The 18,752-nt window shown below is 44.0% G+C and overlaps 1 protein-coding gene across 12 annotated transcripts in view; it reads right to left on the bottom strand.

The window, feature by feature from the left end:
- Positions 1–2,794: 2,794 nt before the first annotated feature.
- Positions 2,795–18,752, bottom strand: part of MALRD1 (MAM and LDL receptor class A domain containing 1) — a 450,491-nt gene continuing 434,533 nt past the window's right edge. For 10 of the 12 annotated variants that reach the window (XM_053266536.1, XM_053266535.1, XM_053266530.1 and 7 more), the window contains 3 exons: positions 11,868–11,931; positions 8,732–8,797; positions 2,795–3,207 (listed from right to left, as the gene is read on the bottom strand). In XM_053266536.1, coding sequence (XP_053122511.1) covers positions 3,103–3,207; positions 8,732–8,797; positions 11,868–11,931 — 235 coding nt within the window. In that variant the 3' untranslated portion in view covers positions 2,795–3,102. Of the gene's footprint in view, positions 3,208–8,731; positions 8,798–11,867; positions 11,932–18,752 lie in introns of those variants that run through there. The other 2 variants (XR_008310576.1, XM_053266533.1) reach the window with 2 other exon arrangements.

Below are 18,752 nucleotides of genomic sequence, written 5' to 3'. Positions count from 1 at the left end.
CTGCACAGAATCACAGGATTTTAGAGTTGGAAGGGTTCCTGGCAGACTTCTACTCCAGCTCAGTGAAGGAACATCACCTCCGGCGCTCCCATCTGACTGCTTGGAGGTCTGATCCCATGGGGCTCTGTCCACAGGACTCCACATCACCACCATGCACAGGATAACACCAGCATTCTCTTCGAGACACTGAGGTGATTCTCACGATCGCCAAAAAGCGGGCTAAGGGAACCCGTGTGGGTAAGGCGCCGTGTGGCTCCCAGCAGCAAACTGCCCTAATTCCCCCTCCCCTTAGCTGAGGTTAACAGAGTGAGTGCTCAGTTAACCTCGGCGTTTTGATCGTGTGTCATCGTGGCTCAGGGGTCTCTCGCACAGGGCATCCTGGAACTTCCAGGGACCATGAGGCCCCCAATCCCCATAGCCCCCGCCGGCTCTGCGACGGAGCCGGCAGTTGTGTGGGCGGCTGCCCAGGGCTGCAGGGACAATTGTCTGCAGGGAGAGCGGGCTAAGGCTCCTCTCCCCGCTAACCCCCTTATGGCGTGTCTCACTGATCTGGAGACTCGCCTCAAGGAGAACCAGGGAGCCTAGCTAGCACCACTAGTGCTTCTAGGGCTCACGGTCTCAGCATTACAATGAGTGAGTGGAAGAGTGGCCTGCAGTGTTCTGTTTACGGCATGAGCATGCGTCTGCTCAGAATGAATCAGGAAGGCCCCATTCGGAAAGCACATGCACACACACTGCCTTGATACTGCCACCCAGAACAAAACTCATTCTGCACACAGATGGAAAAGATGAGAGGGAATACTAGTGGGCTGTCTTTCTCAAACACAGCCACAGTCTGGATTCTAAGGAGAATTACTGCTTCTACTCAACTATACTGTCAAGAACAAGTCAGTTGTCACTTTGGAAATATGAATTTGTCTTTTGGTCTTTGTGCAATAAGTGAATTGAACAATGATTGCAGGATGGGAGAGAGGAAAGGGGGAAAGCACCTATTACGTTTCTTTTAAAAATGCTATCTAAATGCAAAATCTGAAGAAGATTTTAGGTAATGGTCCCACCTTGGTGCAGAGACAGTCCAGGAGAATGACAGATCTCATTTTCTGTGGCTGGAAACAGCTATAAATATAGCACATTCAAAAATTCCATTTCTGAATTAAATTGAATTGTTATATAGGGAACTATTCTGCTGTGTGTGTGTGTGCGCATGCGCATACGTGTGTGTGTGTGTGTGTGTGTGTGTGTGTGCGCGCGCATTACCCACCAGTAAGATGAGTTAACTAGGTTTATTAATGCACAGGCATCCATTATTAATATTGACAACAAATACACTTTTCTGGGAGATATTCCATTGTTTTTTCCAAGAGTGAGGGCAGTTGCAGAATAACTGCAAATGGTAAATGATAATCTAAACCATGGGTTCTGAGCCTTTTCCAGCAAGTGTACCACTTCTGCCACAAACCTTCAGCTCAAGTACCCCATAGAGATTGTGCGTGTGTGTTTATGCACACACACACACACACACATTTAAATGTTACAGTTATGAGACAGGTTACTCCAGTCACTGGCTTACATCAAGACTGAGCTACCCATGAGCACTCCTACTGAAATTAATGTGGCAAGTTTACTTGTCCTATTTATTCCAATGGGAGTACTCAGTGCTAATTTTCTGAAGCCTATCAAGTCAGACTGAGGGGACGGCTATGCTCTGCTTCAGCATGTAGTCAGACAATCAAGAACAGAAGAAGAGGGTCTTCACCCTCCTTCCTCCCCTTCTGCAATAGGAGGAGGAACTGAAACTAGCTTCAGATCTCAGCTTTGAATCCTGGGTTCCCTGCAGCAGGTAGGTTAGGACATGTAGAGACTGGTGAGTTCAGATGTCCAGACCAATCTCTGCATACACTATTGTAACCTGGAAAGGAGGCAGGCATGTGTGTGAGGATGGAGGGGAAAGCACATGCTTCTGGGGCTGTGGGAGCTCACATGAACCTCAGGTGCTGTGTTATGTGTGAACCCACCCTTAATCTAACTGTGATAATTTAAGAACCAGGATTTGAAACCATAGGTTTTTTCCTGGTTTATTTGAAATACCCACAGTTAAAATGGATCTGCAGTTTCTCTCCCCAGACTCTGATTTGTACCTTCAGTATGTTGTGAGTTTTGCTGCCTTCAACTCAGGTTCTGTGGTACCAGCGTTATGTCCGAATGCAGCACCACAGTCTCCCTCACCGGCAACCAGAGTTTGAGGAAGCTCCTCCCTCCTCCAGCTGTGTTTGGCTGCTGGGGCTGTCTTTCAGTAAAGAAGGAAGGCCAGGTAGCCAGTTCCCCCTGCTCTCTGCAGTCTTGCTGACTGCAGAGAGGAGACTCTTCGTTACGTTCAAATTCAGACGGGAGAGTGGCAGAAGTGGGGAAGCAGAACCGTGGGTCCATTGGATCTACAGTTCTGCATTACATGTGATTGTGGCCTATGTTTGGTTTAAGGGCTGTGGATCTGACAAAGAAAAACAATGGATAAGACATACTTCTCTCAAGAACATATTATAGTAAATTGTCACATTTCTGACTTGCCTACAGGAAGCATCCTAATCCAAGAACAAGTCCATTATAATCAGTTTGATCATTTGGATTCCAATGAAGATCGTTCTTTTGTGCCTATACCTTGGAACACTAACATAACCTTTTAAAGTTCCTCTAGGATTTAAAATTATGGACATTTTTGAGTCATCACTTTTCAATAAGCACAGTAAAATCAGAACGCCAAGAAAACCCGAAGTTCTGCTTTTGATTAAATGAAACTTTTCTTTATTAATACACTGGAATTTGAACTGTTCAACCATGTAGTGAATTCAAAACTAAACTTACCAAGACTGTTCTTTGCCAGCATAAATATCACGTAAGGCTTTGCTTTCCCATGTGGGTGGATGCTATTTTGAATGAAGTGTGATCTGGAGGACGTAATTATTCTTGTATGGAAATCATTCCACTTCCATTCAAGTTACTAATGCTATGCTATTATTTGATTCAATTTTAGAAGCAGGAAAACATTATGCCAGATGAAGTTGCATAAAATATCTGTCTTGTTTTATTCCCATTTTCAGTGACATCTCACAGCGTTTTCGTATTTCCTGTCGTTGTGCCATATAAAGTTGAGGTTGTGCCATACAAAGGGTTGGCAAAGGAATCGGCCATGATGTCATTACTGTGAGAAAGCTGCAGGGGGAGGGGAATACAAGGTCATTTCAATACAAAGTGCTAAACTGAAATAACATATAACAAGAAGTGCTAAACAAAATGCCAGCATATTTGTGTAGTACATTTAAGTAGGGGTGTGCAATTCAGACTTTCTGTGTTTCGATTTGTAACCGAATTGAAACAGCCCTGATTCGATTTGGATCCGAATCTGACACATCTGAATCACCCCAAATTCAATTCGGATCCGAATCGTGGCTGATCCGAATCGAATCGATTCGGGTTTTGGGTCTGTCCTATTAATTTCCCCAGATTCCCAGCTTTCATTTAAAAAAAGAGCTAAGCTCTAGACCTTATAGAAGTGGAGTTATGGAGCAAAATGTGTGGTCACTATTTTTTAAGTGTTCGGATTCTTTGGTGTATAATAACTTTCACTCAATGAATCCTTATGAGGATTCATTACACACCTTCATTTCTTCTATTCATTTTGACTGTCTTTTAGACAGTGCCAATTGTCAACTGCCATGTGCCAACTACACCCCACTCCTACCCACAAGGCAGTGAAGTACTACTCAGTTTAAGTTAAGCGCCTAATGGGTGGAGGCTACCACCCAAATTGCAGAGGAATTGGACAAAGGGCTGATTTTTGGTGAATTGTTGAAGTTTTCCATAGGCAATCATGTAGGTTTCAGCAGCCCCATAACTGCACTTGGGGAGTGCTGGGGTGGCCCAGAGTGAGTGGTGGTGTAGTGAACAGAGGGTGCCAGCCACTCCCATGGGTTTCTAGTCCATGAGGTTCAGGGTGCTGTTGTTTCTGAGGTGTTCTGAGTGTAGATTCTCTGGTAGCAAATGAGATTTTCAATACAAACCATGAATCCACTCTCATTTGCTACCATAAGATCTACACTCAGACCACCTCAGAAACAACAGAACCCTGTACCCCATGGGTTAGCAACCCCATGGGGTACATGTAATGAATCCTCATAAGGATTCATTGAGTGAAAGTTGTTATACACCAAAGAATCCGACAACTTGAAAAATAGTGACCACACATTTTGCTCCATAACTCCACAAAGAAAAACATTCCACAGAAGTCAGATCTTTTGCCTTTCTTGCCCACTTTATGTATCTGAAGAAAGGAGCTTTTACCTGCAAAAATCTATGTGAAAATAACCTTTAAAGTCCTAAATGGCTGGGGATCAGGGCACCTGAAGGATCACCCTTCTAAGTATTAGGATTTTTTTCCCAGGGGCCCAGCTCAGAATGCCCCATCCTTCTGAAGTGAGCTGAATGCCAAACAGGATCAGAGCCTTCACAGACATGACACATTGACTCTGGAATGCCCTCCCTCTCTCCTGCATTCAGGTTTTCTCCTTCTTGATTCTAAAAAAGAACTAATGTGTTTTTTGGCTCTTTTCTGCTGTCTTTCGCCTGAGTTGGTGCTGCTTTTGTAGTTGGTTCTGCTGATTTTTTTTATTTGTTGATGGTTTTTTAAGCAAATGTGAGGGCTAGTGGACACAAATGCCCTCTACTCATGAGCCGCCACTGTATCTTCATAACCACTCATGAAGCAGATTAAGATGGTATCAGTGGAATTATTTGTTTGTTTGTTTGTTTGTTTGTTTGAAACATTTGATATACCGCCCACTCCGAAGACTCTGGGCGGTGTACAAAAACATGATAAACTACAGGGTAAAAGCCTGGTGAAAAAGAAAAGTCTTCAATAAGGATTTAAAAAACGACAAAGAAGAAACTAAACAAATCTGCATGGGAAGGGAATTCCAGAGAAGTGGGGCAGCAACCGAGAAGGCCCTTTCACGGGTTCTAGCACCCCAAACTTCTCAGAAATTGGGGACCGACAAAAGGGCCATCTGACCAGATCTGACCGGACGGGATGTAACTGGATGGGAGAGGCGGGTCTGAAGGTAAACAGGACCTTAAATTGAACTCGGTAGTGAATAGGCAACCAGTGCAATGACTGCAGGAGAAATGTTACCCTGTCATATTTTCTGGCACCCATAAGTAAATGAGCCGCTGCATTCTGGACCCGTTGTAGATTTCTGATCATCCTCAAAGGTAACCCTAGATAGAGGGCTACAATAATCTAGGCAGGAGATAACAAGGACATGGGTCACTGTCATTAATGCTTGCCGATCCAGGTAAGGGTGTAATTGATGAATCAGACGGAGCTGGGCAAAGGCACTTCTGGCTGCAGCCTCCACCTGCTGTTCAAGCAGGAGGTGTGAATCCAAAAGGACTTCCAAGTCACGTACAAGCTCCTTCAGGGGCAGCGCCACCCCATCTAAAACAAGGTTCACATCCAGCTGTTGGCTGGTATGAGGGATGAGCAAAAGTAGTTCAGTCTTGGTGGGATTCAGTCTGAGCTTATTTTGATTCATCCAGACCTTAACAGCTTCCAGGCATCGAGTAAGCACAGATACAGCATCTCCAGAATAGTCTGGGATGGCAATATACAGCTGAGTATCATCAGCGTATTGATGAAATCTCACCCCAAACTGGGAAATGACCTGACCCAGCGGCTCCATATAGATGTTAAAGAGGACAGAGGCAAGAACTGAACCCTGGGGAACTCCATAAAGGAGTGGCCATGGCTCAGAGCATCTGTCCTCAATGCATACCGACTGGACACGCCCGCTAAGGTAAGAACGGAACCACTGTAAGACAGTGCCCCTGATACCCAACCCACACAGGCAGCCAAGGAGGATAGCATGATCGATAGTGTCAAAAGCTGCTGAGAGATCTAGAAGGACCAGGAGAGGAACACTACTCTCATCAAAGAAGGTCATCTACCAGAGCAAGCAGTGCTGTCTCTGTGCTATGCTGAGGCCTGAAACCCAACTGATAAGAATTAAGATAGCCAGTTTCCTCTAAGACCCTCTCAAGCTGGGCACATACAACCCTCTCTAACACCTTCGCTACAAAAGGGAGGTTGGAGATTGGCCTATAGTTGTCAAGGACCTCAGGGTCCAGGGAGGGTTTCTTCAAGTGAGGGCGAACTATTGCCTCTTTAAGGGCTGCTGGTACGAAGCCCTCACTTAACGAGGAGTTCACCAACTCCCGTAGCCAAGAATTAACCTGGGTCTTTCTGGTTAGCTGTCTTCAAGTTGAGAACGTTGGCACCCACAATCCATAAGCAGACACTGCCAGTTGTTGTGCTGACTGCTGCCAGCAAATGAATCAGCAGGATCGCCATGCAAGACATGGCAATTATGGTACAGGAAGTGGAATAGTAGGGCCAAGTCCCCCTGCAAGGACTACTTCTTTGAGTCACTTCCAGTTTCACTTCATATTTTGGTGCTACTAGAGAAGCAGCCACCTGGAAGTGCCACAGGAATATTTACTCTCTTATCCACAGACTGCATTGTTCTATAATATCACCCCAATCTAAAGACCTTTGAGTGATCATTGTGTGCATGGATGTTCATGTACTAGGGCTAGAGATGTGCAAATTGATTCGCACTTGGATCGCTTTGAGCTCAGAATGGGCCATTTCGAGCTTGAAACAAAACACTCTTAAAATAAAGTTTGAAACAGCCCCTTTTCAACTTGAAACATTTTGAATGTTTCAAATGCCATTTTGAGGCCTACTTTTCCAGGGAGATGTGGTCTACCAATTGGAGTCAGTGGGTAGACCAGCCCTTTACTCTGGACTTCACGCGCTGGCCCACCTTGGAGGACTGGTCTACCTGCCGCATGAGGCGGGTAGACCAGGCTTCTGTCCCAAGCTTAAGAGTGTTAGCCCACCTCAGAGGACTGGTCTACCTGCCCACCCCAATTGGTAGACCAGAGCTCCCTGGAAAAACAGACCTCAAAATGGTACTCGAAACACTCAAAATGTTTCAAGTGTTTTGAAGTTGATTTGTTAAAACAACCAGCTTTGGCTGATGTTTCGATGAATTGATACATGGAATTTTTGATTCATTTCAAGCTTGAAACAAATCACAAAATCCATTTTGTGCACATCCCTAGCAAAGGCTAACCAATTAACTTTAATGCCAAGGTCATCTTTGCACATCAAATAAGAATAATGTTCAAGTATGAAGCTGGGTTGTAAGCTGCAAGTGTAGATGGTCTGTGTTATGCACACAGCAGCGTCAAGTTTCAGTCTTTTATACACTTACAATTTAAATATTCTTGCTAATGTGGCATGGAATATCGTTCAGCTTCATAATGACTAAACCCCTGGTTAGGTGATTGATTTCCCCCTCCTTTTGGTTCCTACCGAGGTATGCAAGAAACACATACTGTGTGCACGTTTACTTATGGAAAAAGGAGATGAATGTCAACCTCCAGGCAATGCACTCTATGCTTTTAGTCATTCCAGACAGTTTCTAAAGCAACTGCCTTGCTGATAAGGGCTAGCTTGCTTGCTGTATGTACAACACAGAGAGATGTAATGCTGCATTGCACAGCTGAACTGAACATCCTGTGGCGAAGCCCATAAAGCGGGACTTCAAGCTGTTTGTGGGGATACTCCAGGATTAGTTAGAAAAAAAGAACAAGAAGTGTGTCATCTCTTTCATGGAAGATTTTACAAATTATTTGTGTGTTTACCAAAAGCTTGCTATCGATGAGATCTCCCCCAAAATCTTATTGCTATACCCCTGCTCTTTAAATTTCCTAACACAGTATTTGTTGATGTGAAAACTGCTATCAAAGAGTGGGTGGTGAGACCAAACTGTCTTAATTTCAAGTCCCTTTGCATAAATTTGGAGGTAGGCCAGGGCAATCTGAAATGCAGGTATGTATCAAGCCAGAGGTTGCTGGTTTGAAACCCCACTGGTATGTTTCCCAGACTATGGGAAATACCTATATCGGGCAGCAGCGATATAGGAAGATACTGAAAGGCATCATCTCATACTGCACGAGAGATGGCAATGGTAAACTCCTCCTGTATTCTACCAAAGACAACCATAGGACTCTGTGGGCGCCAGGAGTCAACACCGACTCGATGGCACACTTTACCTTTACCTTTCGTAGCTTCAGTCACTACAATTACAATTATGTTCTCTCTTTGCGGATCAAGATGGAGTCACTCCTACTTCCTGCAAGTGCCTACTTTACTACTGAGGAACTGAAGTACAGCTTTGGTTTATTGCCCTATCTAATCCCACCTTCTTTCTAGCTCCTCCATCTCATCTTAAGTAAGTTCCTTGCATAGCACAGGGAAAGTGAAACTACACTCATACAACGTTGGAGTCATTGTAGCTGGGAATGATGTGAGTTGTAGTCCAGTATTATCTGGGGACTCAAGTTTGAGAACTCCTGGGTTACAGGGATCAGAAAATAGGGATTGTCCCTGGTAAATAGACAATTGGGACATATGATCCTTAGTGAAACAGCTAATGGTACCGGGCAACAACAACAATTAGCAGACGTGAGCAAAACTTTTACGGGAGATGGAAGTGAAGATTTAAACCAGTTTTTCACCTGGCAGTGAAAAATTGGATCATTTTAGTAATACATTCCTGACCACAAAACTTCTTTTTGAAAGCATTTAAAAAAGAAAACTATTCACACAGACCTCCTGCTGTGCCTGCCATGGAGAAACACTGATCTGAACTCCCAGTGAGGCAGCATACTCTGTAGACTACAAAAGAGACAAACATTAGCTTCAGGCCAACCTTATTCAACAGTGAGCAAAACAACAGTAATATTGCCAGCGCTATAAAACCAAAAGCTTACCATTAAGAAAGAAGAAAATACTCATATCATGAGCTGCCTAGGGAATCTGGTGGCTTGATTAGGTCAAAGCAAGAAAAACCCTCATAGACCATCTTGCAAGCCAGCTCTGATTTTGAATTCACGTATCACTAAAAATAATCAGGCCAGTCAATGGCAGTTAATCATCATCAATGTAAGAACGCAAGCCCCAATTGGCTTCCTGCTCATCTGGATAGTAAACACAAGGGAGACTTTAGTGGCCATATCCAAAGGCTAGTCACAGGGGCAGGTAGGATAGGGCACTTAGGATGGAAAATCTCTGGCAATGAAACATCACAAAACAACTGCTGGGTTAGGGTTGGGATTTTATGGTTCATAAAATCAGAGTTGGACGGGACCTTGGAGGCTTGGTAGTCCAGCCCTCTGTTCAGGGCAGGGTACTGCTATATCCCTGAGAGATGGCTGTCCACCTTGTTTAAAAACCTCCAATGAAGGAGAGCTCTCAATTCCATGTGGGAGACTGTTCTTGAGTCGAACAGCTCTTACAGTGAAGATGTTCTTCCTAATGTCTAGCCTATATCTGCTTCCTTGTAATTCCAAGCTATTGGTTCTAGTCTTGCTCTCAGGAGCAACAGAGAAGTCCACTCCTCCTTCTGTGTGACAGCCTGTTGGATAGCAGAAGATGGCTTTCACAGGTTAGAAAGGCAAGGATATCCTAGCACAAATGTTTAGTGTCATAATGCTTCAGACACTGGTTGTTCATCAGAGGCCTCATTCTCATGACCATGGTGTGAACATTTACTCAGAAGTTCAATGGGGCTTACTTTCAAGTAAGAGTGCATAGGACCACTAACAAACTCCCAGTTTGGGTTTTAAATCCCTGTGGTGCATATGATGTGCAGTGTTATGCCCCACTGTGGCAAACAAAAAAATCTGTGGTAGCACTGCTTGCTCCTCTTGTAAACCGCCTTGGGATTTATTTATTTTAATGAAGAGAGGTATATAAATTTAACAATCTAACAATCAATCAATCAATCAATCAATCAATCAATCAATGTTTTTAAAATTGCTCATTCAGAGCAGTGTTGGGGCTGCTTAGGAATCCGCAGCAGCCCTGGGGCATTTTCTTTCTTTCTTTCTTTCTTTCTTTCTTTCTTTCTTTCTTCCTTCCTTCCTTCCTTCCTTCCTTCCTTCCTTTCTTTCTTTCTTTCTTTCTTTCTTTCTTTCTTTCTTTCTTTCTTTCTTTCTTTCTGACACATTTGTATACTGCCCAAAACGCAAGTCTCAAAATGCAGATCTATCAAGGGCTCTGAGCTCCTTGGAGGGAAAGTGGGATATAAGTGTAAAAATCAATAAAAAAATAAAATAATACTGCACATCATGTAAGCCACAGATTTTTTTTAACATCTGGATTCTGCCCAGTAAGCTTTGAATGTTTGCATATGTGCTTTTCAAAGTAAAAAGAAGAAATTCAGTCACAGTATTGCCGGGTCTCTCTTCTGCTCTGAAAAAGTTTGCTTCTGATTTTCATATTACAATTTTGTTTTTCAGTCTCCTGTGAAATAAATCCTGTCACAGATCTCTTTTATCTATCAACACATGAGTGTGCAATTGAAATGGGCAAGAAGACTGCATCAGGAATATTTCTAACCCAGACTTTTCACAAATCCAAACTTGCCAAGTGAATGAACTTGATCTAAAAGCAGATGTGAGAAGCCTTTTACTGAAAGGAAGCAACATGCCATGGTTCATTTTGCTTATGAACTGGGCAAAATCTTATGGTGTATTTATGTAAAGATAAAAGAAATTTTATTTGCTGCTGCCATCCTACATGGCAGCACTGATCATAGTAAGGCAAGCAAGATGCAAGTGGCTTAATCTGAATCTTTGATTCCAGACAGTTCTAGATGATGCCCCTTTGATTCGTTATTTTTAATAAATGGAGTGAATAGCAATCATAAGACAATATTGTAAATGCAATCAGAATATCATTGAGGTTGAACACAGAGCAGAATTTCTGGCCTACAACATAATTCAGTGTTTGCATCCTTTTAATGAAAGCTCCAAATAGATTCCTAATTCCATTTGTAGGGTGTTCAAATGTATCATTGATTGATTGATTGATTGATTCATTCATTCATTCTTTATATCGCCCTTCCAAAAATGGCTCAGGGTGGTTTACATTAAAACAAAACAATTAAAATCAATTAACAGTTAAAAACAGACTATAAAACACCATAAAACAATCAACAGTTAAAAAATTCAACACAGTTTAAAACCCTGGAAAACCAGGTTACAAGAAGCTGACAACACAAACAACAAACTCTTCAGCTTGTCATCAGCAAATGGGATTCAGGAAACTCAAACCAATGAGTGTATTTTCTCCTAAAGTTTGGTTTGCTCCCCATACAATTTCACAGTTGTGTGCATATAGCGACACTGCAGTTAGAGGATTTAAGGACAATGCGACACCCACAGGATTTCATGTTTCAGGAAATTCAAAAGAGTTGCAGGGCATAACTGGTTGAATGAACTCGTTCTTTGTGGCTGCCACCCAACAGACATTGCAGCTGCATCCATTCCATTCATTCCAAAGGGGACTTCCCAGGGAACCTCATGCAGCCTGCTGAAATGAACAGAATTTCCACCGCAGCAATATTGGGGGATTGCAATGATTATTTCCAGGAAACAAAAGTATGCGTGTGCAGCAACTCATGTTGGCATTTCTCCATTTTACCAGCCTTTGACAACAATAAAGACAGAGGCTGCAGAGGTATTACCCTCCAAGTGGAGTTTACCAGTATGCTGAGAGTACGGTTGTCACAGAAATATTTCGTCAACTGCCACTAAGAATGCGGTATCTTTGTAGCACTTGTATTCTTCATTTAAATACATTCACTGAGGCAAACTCTCTTGATGGGCAATATACTTGGAAAACAATTGCAGCTTTATTATCATTCATTTCCAAAAGTGCATGACAGGCTGTTTTCACCTACCTTTATGCTTTGAGCTTCATAAAGTGGATTGTCAAATGAAGTATTGAGGGACTCCTCAGGTTTCCTTTAAAAGACACAGTTTCAAAGGGTATTACATGTTAAATCTTGCTTCCAGTTAAAAATAAGATAGGAACCAAGAGGAAAACAGGGAGCAAAATAAACCCAATATAATGACAACTTAGTTATTAAAATTATGTCATAAGGAATTTAATCAAAATGGTTAACTTTTCTCTCCAAATAGTAAATTTAATGGACCATCCAATCTTCTTTTCTGGAAGGGATGTGCAAAACGTTTCAATGCTGAAATGTTTTGACTCAAAGTTGCCTGTTTTGAGCCAGAAACCGAACACCTTTTAAATAAATGGCCTGTTTCATGCTCAGAGCAGAACCACCCAATTTTGATCAAAACCTTTAAACATTTTGAGCGCTATTTTGTTTTCTCCTTGCTGATTGGTTTTCTGGCACTGGCTTCTGACTGGCTTGCGATCTCCTTGCTTCTTAGTTGGCTTGTTATCATACAAATAAAGTGTTGTCATGGGCAGCTCTACTTCCATTGACTGGAAGGAGGGAGGGAGGGAAAAAACTTTTGGAGGGAATATTAAAGGGACTGGGAAGCAGAGATAGCCCTTATATTGTGCCTCTCTTGAAGAAGAGGCTACATCAGGAGAGGAGGAGGGAAGGTTTGATTTTTGTGATTTTCTTTTCTCAGCACTAATATGCTGTGCTATTGCAACTATAACTATCTGGTTTTGCTGGATCTCAGAACTTGGGTGCCTGTCTTCCTTGAGTTGTGGTTTGTTTTGTTTGTGAGATAGTATTGTGGTGAGAAATGGACAGTGGCAGCTGTCATTCTCTCTGTAATACTTCTTGGTGATTGCTGTGATGAGCTCCATGTCTGACCTTGATACTAACTTGTGCTTCAATCACTGCTCTGGTATGCAATCTGCATTGCAAGGTGTTGTACTCAGTCAAAATGTGGCTGAAATTACTCTAGTTGAGCTTATGGCTATGCTTGCTGCTAAGTAAGGGTGCTGCTGTGGCAGCTGTTGAAATGCTAGAAAGTAATTTAATACTTTTAAAAGACATAATTGTGTGTGAGAGAGCAGTTTGTGCCAATGATGTTACTGCAGCACAGGCACTGTGGCTGTCAGTGGATTCTGGGTCAGTGATTTTTTTATTTTATTTTTTGCCATTATTGAACTGTTTTTGAAATGTGTGTTCTGTGTTGGGAGGGACAGATTCCCTTTTATTGTGTGCTTCTGCAGGGTTTTTCAAGGCAGGTTGCAAAACTTGTGTGCATGCATTCTGTGAGTGCAGCTTGTTCTTGCCATAGGGAACAATAGGGGAACTCAAAACACCCCAGTGTTCCACATGGGTCGGACTGGTTGTTTTGACAGAATGTTCTGGCAGGAAGACAAAATCCATTTCGTTCACATCCCTATCTTCTAGCTCTTGGGACACAGTCTTCCTTCTGAGGTATTTTGTATTGCATTTTAAATAATATTAGATAAAATTTGACACATGTTGTGAATAAAAATGTCATAATTTGATATAATTATAATAATAACAATAACAACAACAACAACAACTTCAAAACCATATCCATTAATTCTAAAGGAACACTCTGATGAAACATACATTCTTGCTATAACTATGAAGTTAACAATTAATTCTTGTTCATCTTTGTCTACATAGTCTATAACATAAGAAAAAACAAGTAAGTCATTGGATTAAAAGGCAAGGTGATTCCAGAAATATCCCAAATAATTTGTGCCACTTTTTCCTCCAATAATTGTTCCTTGCTTCATAACCTCAGCACATATGATGGTGATCTGCATTTAGCCTTGTGGAGAAGCTGCTTAGCCTAATATGCATTTTGTTTAGCTTTGGGAGTTATATATGATATGAACATATTTTAAAATGAGTTTCTTGCATATGAGTAGCAATGGTTAGATTTCACACACACACACACACACACACACACACACACACACACACACACACACACACACACCTCCGCTCTCCTAGTACTATAGTCCTGATACAGTTTTCTCCCCTTCCTTACTGTTTGGTTATTTTGTTAAAAAAATTGAGTGACAGAAGAGGCCCATTCACACGTTATGTTCAACACTCACACAATTGTACAGTGTATATAGGTACAGATCTGTACAAAGATACAGTGATTCACACATTATGCTGACCACAGGTACCGAAGTACATTTCTTATCTGTAACACACATTTGAGGGATCTGTGCCCAGGATCACTTTCAAAATGAATGCAGGTACATTCATGCACAGATACACATTAATAAGTGTGCAGACATCTGAATGCAGGTACAATATAATGTCTGAATAGGGCTAATGTCTCCTAGATCTTCTCTATTTAGTTTGGTCCCAGGGTCAGATGTTAACTAGCAGATTTTTTAATTTAAAAACAAAACAAAAAAACTTTAACCAGATGGTGGTCCATCCAGGACAATGGGGAAATCACAGGATTCTCCACCCACAGAACACCACCCTGATCAGAGTGGAAGACCAAATCAAGCGTGTGACCAGCAATGTGCATCAGCCCCGAGACCACTTGGGATAGGCCCATAGTCGTCATGAACTCCTGAGCCGCCCCGGACAAATTGGTCCCAAAATGAACATTGAAGTCCCCCAGCACCACAAGCCTGGGGGACTCCAACACCAAGTTCAAGACCAAGTCTATCAGCTCAGTTAGGAACTCAGTTGAGCAGTGGGGAGATCGGTACACCAACAGAAGTCCCAGTCTATCCCTGGTCCCCAGACTTAAGTACACACATTGGATATGGTTCAACACTCTAACAGGGATCCTGGTAAGGGAAAGGTTATTCTTATAGACCACAGCCACTCAACCTCCCCGCCCACAGTCCCTCACCTGCTCCCCAACAGAGTAGCCTGGAGGAAGAATCTGGGACCACACTGGGCCCCCAGCCTGGTCTCTGTAAGACATACCAGGTCGGCATCATCCATTCATCCAGAATCAAATCATGGATGGTTTCTGATTTGGTCTGGACCGACCTGGCATTACAGAGGAGCAAGGTGAGGTTCCAAGGGTGGTCGGCACTGCTCCCCAAGGTCAAAGAGCTGGCAGGACAGCTGGAAGGGGAAACAGCTATTAGATTTCCAAGTCCCCTTCCCCTGTAATGGCCCACTGACCTGCCAACGTTCCTTCTTCTGTTCCCCACCACGACTGGAATGGCTGCCCCACAGCCAGTGGACCCGCCCCGTCTCCCCATCTCCAGTTAAGCCCAGACACATTCTAAAATTATCTCACCCAGGACGAATTAAAAGTTTTATGTTTCTGCAAATGCCTCTTGGGCATTATATGGCAACAAACCTGGATTTCTGAGTGGTAGGGAGATGATGTTAATCTTGGTTAGTGACTTCATTGCAGGGGGGGCAGGGGACACAGACCCCCAATGTTTTGGAGGGTGCCCTGGACCTCCTCCACCTTGCCTCTTGCCTTGCTTCTCCACTGCTGCATGGACGGCAGCAAAGGAGCCAAACCACGTGCTGCCGGTGTGTGAAAAGCAAGCAGGGAAATGGCGGTGAGTACACAAGCACCGCTTCCTGGCAGGTTTTTCTCATGCCAGGCAGTGGCATACTGTTCAGTTCCACTGCTGCCAGTGAGGTGACAAGTGGCAGTGGCAGTGGCAGCAACCAAGGCTCCCCCTGCCCCAGATGAACCTTAAAGGGTTTTAAAAGAAAAAAATGTGGTGCCATAGCCGTGAAGACTGTTGGAAGTGAAGGACTTTGCGCTGTCTCTTGTCTCAATGACATAGGAGGACAGACTAGTGAGTCAGAGGGCTAGAGGGTCAAGACACTGGCCATTCCTTCTCTACTACTCTGACACTATCCCTTTGGAATGTAGATTGCTACTCTCAGGGACACTTCCTTCCTGCCTGCCTTTTCACTTCCTCTCTCCCTTCCTCTTCCCTACCTTCTACCTTGCAACATGCAAGCTGCACTTCCTGCACCATGTGTGCAGAGATGCAGAATCCATCTGAATCCAGCTAGATAGATAGGTTAGAGATCCTGACTCCTCACTTTCCTATCTAGAATGGAGTTCTCTAATAAATACCATTTATATTGATTTGAAACTATAAACTGGCTCCAAGTTACTTTACTCTCAGCATACATGCATGCCTAATTAAATTCTGCTGTGTTGTGCCTCTGTGCACTCTGTTATAATGAAAAAGGGTTTCTCTTACCAGAGACAATTCCTAACAAAGACAACAGCCTGTTTGGGGGCTCCCAGCAGCACCTCTACATGTGATTTGGAATGACAGGCTTGTAGTTTCCATTTCAGTTATTGGGACTGAGGGCTCACCATTTGCCTACATGGGCTAACTCCACAAAATAAGCCACTTAGCAGGTAGCATGAGAAGTTAACTTCAGGACAAGCCTAACGTGCAGCTGAAAGGGGGAACTACTCCCCATACTCCCGCTCTGTTTATGCACAGAAGAAGTTGCTGAGTAGACCCAAGTTAAGGAGAAGCTATTTCTCTGCAAGTAGCTGAAACCCGTCTCAGTGTTGGGACAAAGGATTAGCCTTCTAAGCTAAAGCTAATCACCTTCAGAGGAAAAGCAGATAAGATTGCAACAGGCTCATCCCTCTAATACAGTGTTTCTCAACTGCCGGTCCACAGACTGACGCCAGTCCGGTTGAGTACTGGTCCGTGAGGAATTTTACCCCCAAAAAACAATTTTGGGCTGGCAGGGGCTGCTGCTGCAGGGCACTCTCCAGAGCTCATTTCTAGGCAGACAGCCCTTGCTTCTGGGTAACATTCATTTCGAGGAATCAAAATGAACATTATCCAGCAGTGAGGACTGCCTGCCTAGAAACGGGCTCTGGAGGCTGGGCCCCACCCCCTTTGCACATGACATCACGTGCAAAGGGGTGGGGCGGGGGGCAGGATCCACAGAGTCCAGGCAAGCTCTCTGGAGCTCATTTCTAGGCAGCCAGCCTTTGCTGTTGCATAATGTTCATTTTGCTTCCTCAAAAGGAACATTATCCAGCAGCGAAGGCAGGCTGCCTGCCTAGAAATGAGCTCCGGAGAGCTCCCGGCAGCGGCAGCCCCCACCGGCCCAAAATTGTTTTTTTGGGGGGGTTGCTTGGGGGTGGGGGTGAGAGGAGCAGCCCCTTTACTAACTGCTGGTCCAGGAAACTGTGCAAGAAGAATGTCCAGGACTCAAAAAATGTTGAGAAACACTGCTCTAACATATGTGTTAATGGTTGGCATGAAGCATGGGAATCACACTCATTATGTTAAAGCAATATATTTATCTTCTTTCTGTCCAGAAGGTCTTTCTGATGCAAGATAAATCCGCCTGTTCAAGCAGAGGCGCACTAACCCCCGAACCTTGGGGACCTGGTCCAGTCCTCCAAGATCCGGGAGGGGGGGCCTCCAAATGGCCAGGGCTGGGGGCCTCCAGCCACCTCACCCCGCCAAACCTCCAGTATTTTTTAAAAGAACTCTTACTGTGGCTGAGGGATGGCTGTGGGGGGGGGAGTGAAGCAGTCCTTCTCCCTCCCCCCCAGTAGTGGGGGGGAGGAGGACCAGGAGTGACGCTCAGCCCATCCATTCGGGCCAGCGTCTTTAAAGAACTGCAAGGTGCACCTGAGCATCACTCCTGGTCCCCGTCACTGCCAGGGGAGGTGGGGAGAAGGACTGCTCTGCTCCCCCCCAGCCACCCCTCAGTCACAGTAAGAGTTAAAAAAAAACAACAGCAGAGGTTTGGGCCCCCCAAAGGTTGTTCCAGGGGGCCTTGCACATGGGGAGGCCCCTCATGGCTGGACGGTCCGACTGGGCACCCAAATTACCTTGGTGCACCCAGTGTTCAAAGTTTTTACATAAAGGTTGCCTAAACCTTTTCACTTCATTGTTTTCTAGAGGACACCCACCTAGAACTGAACAGGACAAAATGTATTCTTGTGTTCATCACAGCTGTCACCTTCATCATCAATGAGGTGTGATCCGCATTTGGCCTCAAGGCAGACTTCTGCCTATTTGTATCACAGATGCCATCAAACAGAGTGTCTTTTCTCTGGATTCACCCATTGCATGTACATGTGTCTGGGCACCAGCTATTCCACCTGGCTGTGCCTTGGCCCACTTTCCACCTCCAGGTTGGCCCTGTCTCCAGGCTCAATCTGTGCAGCACCCTTGGCTGTATCAGGGAACTGGTCTCTTGGGATCAGACCACCTTTAGACTATTTCTGGCTTCCTGACTTGTGAGTGGCACATGGGTTCCCGCTCTTGCACCTGTTTTCCTGCTTATCCCTGGAGAAAGAGAGATCCCTCAGCACTGGCTGAGCAACAAGTGTCCGACACATCATTGGATGGATATAGGTATACTAACCAACCTCTGATCCAAACTCTTTTGCCCCCTCTTTGCTCTCTTGAAGTCTAAAGCTATTCTCTAAAGGCCCATTTCTCTGGCCAGACTTGAGTAGATTCTAATTCAGATCTCAAGCTAAAACACCTCTTCATGAGTTTCAATTTAATATCATTGGTATTATTAGTCCTCTTAGTTCTATTAGTCAATATTGTGTTGTTTATTAATCAATATTTCCTTTCTCTCCCCCTTTAACACACTGATTTCTCTTCCCCTGATTACCCATTGTATTCTGATTCTGTCAGTAATTTCCAAGACCGAAGTTTTGCACAAATTTGTTTTGTAACGAACTGCTTTCTCTCACTTTGGTGATTCCCCACACAAGCCCAAAAGTTAGTCAGAAGTGCACAGCCAACACTCCAGAGCAGTTTCATTAACATAGTAACACCCCTGCTAGACTGTATGGTGTAAGTGTTCCTAAGCATATGCATAGGGCCACTTTATGGCTGACATGCCCCACAG

The sequence above is a fragment of the Hemicordylus capensis genome, chromosome 6, assembly GCF_027244095.1.
Source record: "Hemicordylus capensis ecotype Gifberg chromosome 6, rHemCap1.1.pri, whole genome shotgun sequence".
Lineage (NCBI taxonomy): Eukaryota > Metazoa > Chordata > Lepidosauria > Squamata > Cordylidae > Hemicordylus > Hemicordylus capensis.
The sequence above is the reverse complement of the archived record's forward strand: the minus strand, read 5'-3'. Positions and strand labels throughout refer to the sequence as shown.